The 7,426-nt window shown below is 42.4% G+C and overlaps 1 protein-coding gene across 1 annotated transcript; it reads left to right on the top strand.

Moving 5' to 3' along the window:
- The first annotated feature begins 1,334 nt into the window (after positions 1-1,334).
- Positions 1,335-4,252, top strand: p2ry1 (purinergic receptor P2Y1). The gene is made up of 2 exons (XM_015050820.1): positions 1,335-1,806; positions 1,952-4,252. The coding sequence occupies exon 2, from the start codon at positions 1,975-1,977 to the stop codon at positions 3,022-3,024; it is 1,050 nt and encodes a 349-aa protein (XP_014906306.1). The 5' UTR covers positions 1,335-1,806; positions 1,952-1,974; the 3' UTR covers positions 3,025-4,252.
- Positions 4,253-7,426: the final 3,174 nt, after the last annotated feature.

Below are 7,426 nucleotides of genomic sequence, written 5' to 3'. Positions count from 1 at the left end.
CAGCATGTCCGGATCCCTTCACTATTCTCCATCACCCTCCGCCTGTGGACGGCTTGTGCCAGGGTCGCTTTGTCCTTGGCTGCATAACACATAGTCCGAGCTCTGTGTTTTAGCTTCTGCAGAGAGATTAAATGGCTATCTTGATAGGGGACACACAGGAGTTCAAAGGATACTTGATTGCTTTCCAATGATACCACATTATTCCCCATTGGAATGACAGTCTGACGATAAGTGGCAAAAATACGGATTTTAAAAGTCACCTGTCCAGTAATAATATTTGATATCGACAAGACTGCTCCCCGGTCATGACACCTTCCATTATGGGGTGGTATATAGACATTGTTAAAATAAAAAAAAGAATTTAAAAAATATATGATAAAATACAACATTGTTTGTAAAGCTATCTAAGAATGGTCAACCCCACTTTTTTAGGGGAGCAAATGAAGCCTGAACAAAGAAAGTGATAGTAATGTATAGTTAGTGCACTGAAAAAAAAACACACACACACAACGCACCTGGATATGTGTACTGCATTCCAGGTACCTGAGAAGTGGGAACTCAGAGTTGGGTTTGACCTCCGACCCGAGGTAACAGCGTTCTAGTTAAGAAGTCCGAATTTCAAAATGGCCGATATCCATAAACATTGTTTGCAATGGCTCTTACAAACATCATTTTTTTTTAGATAAACACCACTTTCAATTGGTTCAGTTTAGAGTTGCAGGCACTACATGTTAGGATTGATTATTAGACACACTTTTTCATGTGTGTCTTATATTTACCACATCTTACTATTGCTGATGTGATGAGCAGCCATATTGAAACAAGAGGTCTGCTTTGCAAGTCCCAACTGGGAGTTGTGCCCAGTTTCCCAGTGGGACATCTGATTCAGAGGGCATTCAAGTTAGTTTTTTTCGACTGGAAAGTTGGAATTTCCTAAATCCAGCCACAAGTGGAATGCACCATTAGACATCAGAGAATTCAAATATCCACCAATTCAATTATTATTATTTTTTGCTTGTTTTCACTACTTCAAAAATCTATGAATCTAATTTAATATTATTTAATACTTTGATCAGATTTGAGCCGAATTGACCAACACTGAACATAGACAGCAATGCAGTTTGAGTAATACTGAAACCTTTATTCTATTTTATTTTATGTTTTATTCAAAGGCAGATGTTTACTATTTTCTGTGCGCAAGGAGGAGGGACTCGCCCTTGGCGGCATTCATGCGAACACCGCCTCTGACTCCAATCGATAATTAACGAGAACGCGATCTGAACCTGGCTGCTTCAAAGTTGCTCACGTGTCTTTTGACAGTAAAGGTTTAGGCGACGTGCAGGTAGATAAGGAGTCGAGCCACGCGAGGGACGGAGCGGATTTGTGAGCCAGCTCACCTTCCCTCCTCTCTCTCCTCCCCTCTTTTCTTTTCCTCTTCTGACTGAGGCGCGAACAGTCTCTCTCTCTCTCTCTCACTCTCCCTTTACGGAGGCAGTTTGCAATTCCTGCTCTTCATGCCAGAGCCTGCAGCTGTCTCGGTTGCGTCCCACCGCCACTGGTGTGGGAAAGCTTCGCGACGCATGGAGGAACCGACAGCAGATTTAGTTTTTCCCCGCACCTATAGAAAACCAGAGGATTTTTTTTTTTTTGTAACTTTCTAAACTATTTCCTGCGTCGTAAGGAGACCGAATGAAGGGATTTGTCAGCTGAGACGCCCCGTCCGCGATATGACGGAAATCTTTTTTGTTGTTGTTGCAACTGTGAAGGACACTGTATAGGAATGTGGAATATAAGTCTCTCTCTACGGTAAGTGCTCCGAAATGTCCATCACTACGTGTGTTTAAATTCTTGATTTTTGCCGCCTTGTTGTTAATTAAGCATTTTAAATCCAAACACTGAATAGAGATAAGATTGGTCATAAATTTTTTCGCCCTTCTTTTCTGTCTAATAGGACAAGCTCCCGCCCCTGAAACCATGACCACAGCGTTGAACCAGACCTCCTTCCTGAATGAATCCATCCAAAGAGGATGCAGCCTCACCAAGACAGGTTTCCAGTTCTACTACCTGCCCACTGTTTACATCATGGTTTTCCTCACTGGGCTGGTAGGCAACAGCCTGGCCATCTGGATGTTCGTCTGCCACATGAGACCCTGGAGCAGCATCTCCGTCTACATGTTCAACCTGGCCCTGGCTGACTTCTGCTACGTCCTCTCTCTGCCTTTCCTCATCTTCTACTACTTCAACAAAACCAACTGGATATTCGGGGACGTCTTGTGTCGCCTCCAGCGCTTTATATTCCACGTGAACCTCTACGGAAGTATTCTGTTTCTCACCTGCATCAGTGTTCACAGGTACACTGGCGTGGTGCACCCGCTCAAGTCTCTGGGCAGACTGAAGAAGAAGAACGCTGTCATCACCAGCGCTCTGGTGTGGTTGATAGTCGTCATAAGCATGTCCCCGATTCTTTATTATTCCAGGACAGGTCCGAAGCGTAACCTGACCACTTGCTACGACACGACCACTGAGGACGAGCTGCCGGGTTATTTCATTTACAGCATGACTTTGACTGTGTTCGGGTTCTGCGTCCCGTTCATCATCATATTTTGCTGTTACGGCATGATCGTCAAGGCGTTGATCTACAACGACATGAACAACGCGCCGCTCAGGCAGAAATCCATCCACCTGGTCATCATCGTGCTTGCGGTCTTCGCCGTCTCCTACCTGCCGTTCCACGTCATGAAAAACCTGAACATGCGGGCGAGGCTGTACTTCCAGAGCCCCGACATGTGCGAGTTCAACAACCGCGTCTACGCCACGTACCAGGTGACGCGGGGCCTCGCCAGCCTCAACAGCTGCGTGGATCCCATCCTTTACTTCCTGGCCGGGGATACGTTCAGGAGGAAGCTGTCACGGGCCACCAAGAAAACCTCTAGGAAGGGGGACACTGTCCTTCAGTCCAAGAGCGATGAGACAGCTCTCAATAGTCTGGCCGAGTACGTGGAGAACGGAAACCGCAGGAACTAACCAAGGTGTCCTTTTAGTTCGGGAAACAGATGGACTAGGAGTAAAGAAATGCACTGTGGACTAAAGACTATGTAAAAATGTATCAGATGATGGCTAACTACTCCACACGCTTTGCTGACAGTCGCTTGTCAACATTGATAAGCTATCGTACTGTACTGCCATGTATTGTGTCGTTCTCAAAATACTAGAGCCATTACTTCGTTTTCCATCATGCAGCTTGTGTTACTTACACTTCTGACTAAATGAGCCCCGTGAAGAGCCTGGCTGAGGGGAAACAGATTGTCGGACAGGCAATAATCCGTTGTCCATCAATATCTTCGGCTATGTACGGCTTAACGTGAATTGTATTTTCTCAAGCCACTTGCTGATGTTTAATCAATACCCATTTAGCAAGGTGAGAGATTGCGCCTGAGGAGTCGCAGGCGGTGAATGGCTTTTAGACGAGAACGTGAATGCACTGAGCCTGTGGTTGCTGAACAGATGTGCACAGCAGACATTGTAATGCACTATGAGCTGAGACTATCTGCTCTTTACCTGTTAATCTTCAGGGGGAGTTTGCTTTTTTTTCTTTTTTTTTGTCACCCAGTATGTATCACTGTTGGAGGTCAGTGTGTGGTTTTCTCTGAGGTCAAAGTCTACAAAGGCTCTTTTTCCCTTCTAACCTCTGTCACAGAAAACAAGGGTAATATTTGCAGTATTTTTGTGCATCTGATGCTACAGTTGTTTTTTTTTCTTCTTCTTCTAGGTGTACTGTACAGGATGTTGTGACTATTAAGATTAGTTTACTTCATCATGTGTATTTTTTTTTACTAACTTGGAGCTTTTCTAATGCATAAGTCCAGGCTGAAAGCAGTCCAGCAGGGTGAAAGCGTGAACGAGTGACTCACCTCAGCATGTTCTAACTACCCTTGCATTCATTGCAACATAGAAAATCTTAGTCACAATTCTTCGCTCGCTTTACAGCTCCATCAACACGTTGAAGATCTATTTGTATGAGATACCTCAAAAGTGAATTGTGCACTGTGTCCGTGTTTGGCAGACAGTCTTTTAGGTTTTTTTTTTTTTGTATTTGTTTCATATTGGTTGTAAGCCTTCTTGAGAAATGATTGTGAAAACTCTCTCTCCGTGTTCTGTGTAGATGTTTGATGTTCGAAGCCTACTAATTTCTGTGTCATGGCCTGTTTTAAGTATCAAAAAAAAGGAAGTAAATCTGCTGTGCTAGACATTTCTTGGCCACATGCATCTTTGTCAGTCTTTTTCTCTGGTATTGTTTTATGAGCTACTAGCTCGACATGGACCCGTATGGATCCTAACAATATAGAAACTATGAGAACAATACCACATTGTATTTGCACATTTTTGTAAACAAAAAAAAAAAAGAAAAAGGAATGGGCATGGTCTAATAGTTTATGATTAATCATAGCAGTGAAAATGATACAAATTGCAGTTATTTTTATTTAGGCTAACTACAAAAGTGTGTGTGTTTTTGTCAGCTCATTCTACCTTTTTTCTATATTAGTCTTGTGTAAGGATAAAATCAGTATAATAAGCTATTATTTGTTGTTTAATTAGTCAGACTATTTGCTCCGCTTGAACAAAAAGTGGGCTCAATGAGCTGTTCAAAGCTTGTCAGCTGTAGGTTTAAAACAACGTTACCATAATAAGGTAAAAAAAAAAAAAATGGTGGTGCTCATTTAATTTCCTCGAGAAATATGTCCAGACAGTCAGAGTTCCCTTTACTTTTAGTATAGGAAAGCTGTGATTGGAAATTATGTGTTTAGAGATAATTATCTTCTAAAACTTTAAATCACCTTGATACCAGTAACTAGCCTAATGCCAGTATTTGCAAAGTAAACAGGAAGCTTAATAACAGTCAAAAAGATGAGTTGTTCAAGCACTTTGACCTTGATAATTTCATTACAGTGGGGTATTTTCCAATAATTTTCTTTTATAAAGTAAAGAAAATAACACTGAAAAAAGAAAACCAAATATCTACTTTATCTCTTTAGTTAGAATATGGCTTTGATTTAGCATGATTTAGCCATGTCAAGAAAGCTGTGCAGGATTTTCTTTGCTTGGCAACAAGCTAACAACACCAAGCAATACTAGCTAGTCACAATACATTTTTTTGTATTTTGTTTTTAGACACTTAACATGTTCATAAACTTACCCTGTGTAGTAGCATGGTCATAAAAAATAGTGAGATAAAAAAGAAAGCGTTGAAAATTCAAACAGTCACACTGGAGTTGTGATCGATGTGAAACTCTACCATCTTGAGAGTTTTGTTTTCAGGCAAATGCCAGTCCAGTTTTGGAACTTAAACATGAAATGCCCACCAGTATCCTTCAGCAGAATATACAGCAGTGTATGGTTTTTTTTCTTTTTAGTTGCCTTTTTGAATAATTTAGAAGTTTTGTTCTGTTTCTGTTTTACCAAACCTGTTAGCATGCTCGTGCTTGGTTAACGTTAGCATTTGTGCTAAGGTTGTACTTGTTATGCAATGATACCGCAGGCCTAGATTTTTCTGCAGGCCTCAGTCTATTAAGGAGCAAATAATTTCTACAAGTAGGAAGATGCTTGGAGTTGTTCTGCTCTGATCAGGAATCCTAATCTGTCAAGTTTCATAAGAGTGACATGTCCAAACAGGGATTAAAATAATAATAAAAAGCTGTCTTAAAACAGAGATTTCTAAAACCTAATACAATGCTTTAAGAACATAAGATTTAAATGGCATGATAGTTATAAAATGGAAGTAGACAGAGAAAAAGTGGCATTGTATGTTAATGAAAAATTGAAGGGGCAAATCTCCCTAGTGCATCTTAAGACATGTTATCCACAGCAACAAGATCAAAATGGTAACTTTTAGCTTTACATAACGGCTCAAAACGAGTTGCAATGAATGCAAACACATCCCTGAAGGTTGCAAGGACAAATTCGTGGCGCTTGGTCCACCTCTGTGTTCTTCCTCCCACTCTACCTCAGCACCGCCGCCGCTTGACTTTCTCTTTCAAGTCAGCCAAGAGGAAGTGAGGGGATGAGGGAGGAATAAAGAGTGGCACCTTTTTCCTCTTGGCGTATACTTAGACGGCCTTTGTGACCATCACAATGGCACAGAACTATTGATGCAGACAGGGGTGTGAAGCTGTAGCCAAGAGCCCCGTGGCTGTTGTACAGTCTTGTGAGCACAGGAAGCCAACAAACTCTCCTCTTGAGAAAAACAAGAAAAAGAAAACAAGCCCATGACTACAAACTGCTTTTGATTTCCTGGCTGTAGGCTGCAAAACTGCATTGACTTGCCTCAGTGAATGCGTGTGTATGTGTTTGCCACCGCGTTGAGAGATCCTGGGGGCAGCGTGGACCTCGTTGTGGTGGGTGGCTGTTGTCTTGAAGCATGCCTCTGTGACGAGTTATTTATCCGTGCAGTAGCTACACTCGACGCTCCCGAACACATTTTTTTATTACATGACAGGAACGCGAGAGCCAGGGAAAGCCAGTGCATGCGCTTTGTGAACATGAGTGTCGAATTTTGACTCTCAGAAAGTTGGGATTCTCGCCAGCGTCTCCTCCCATGCCGCCTTTCATCTCTTTTCTCTGACATGGTTCTCTAATTCTTCTGAATGAAACACTGAAAAATGAGCTTTTGTTCACCTAACTCTTTGGGGGGGAGGAGGGGTGGGAAGAACTCAGTAACACATAAGCACAAGTGGGAAGAGCTGTAGATGAAGACTGCAGCCGGGACTGATTTTACGCTATAATGCTGACCTTTGTAATTTACAGTGGATTCCTGGGACCACATCCATATCGATCGCAGAGCAAACCGTCCGCTCGAGCTAAACAGCTTCTGATGACCACAAAAAAAAAAAAAAAAAACCCTACATGCATTCAAAACATTAATGTGTGGTCTTGATGAACAACACATTGTCCAAATAATCACCAGGGAGCCACTGTGACGTGGCGAGGAATCAAATTCTAATGCATCGCTCAACCGCGTGCTAAAAACTGTAAGCTGTGGTTTTATAATCATTTCAGCTGTTACGCAAAGTACAACAGTAACCAAACATTTCCACATGTAATATTGTAACAGCATATCGGTTGCTCAATGGGTGTCAGGTCTGCTCGTCTGCAGCTTATCCCCCCACCCCCACTGACACCTTTTTTTGTTTTGCTTTGTTTTGTTTTTCATAGTAAACGTTTTGGGAGATTTGTAGAGAAAATGGTTTGGTGACGTTCCTGTGAGACACTTATCTGCAAGCGGCTTCGTCTAAACGGGGGAGTGAGACGTCTTAAAGCCTCTAAAAGCGTCGTTCAGCAGTAATGGTTTCCTCACAGATGGGCAGGTTGGTTACTCAAGCCTCCGTGCTAATGCAGCCGCATGCTGTCAGGTTGGACAACAGGACGCTGC

The sequence above is a fragment of the Poecilia latipinna genome, unplaced genomic scaffold (assembly GCF_001443285.1).
Source record: "Poecilia latipinna isolate Pla-1442-1.1 unplaced genomic scaffold, P_latipinna-1.0 Scaffold1011, whole genome shotgun sequence".
In the NCBI taxonomy this organism is placed as follows: domain Eukaryota; kingdom Metazoa; phylum Chordata; class Actinopteri; order Cyprinodontiformes; family Poeciliidae; genus Poecilia; species Poecilia latipinna.
The sequence above is the reverse complement of the archived record's forward strand: the minus strand, read 5'-3'. Positions and strand labels throughout refer to the sequence as shown.

What these genes read in the sequence shown, in the direction of transcription:
- p2ry1 (XM_015050820.1), top strand. Translation starts at nt 1,975, where the DNA reads ATGACCACAGCGTTGAACCAGACCTCCTTCCTGAATGAATCCATCCAA.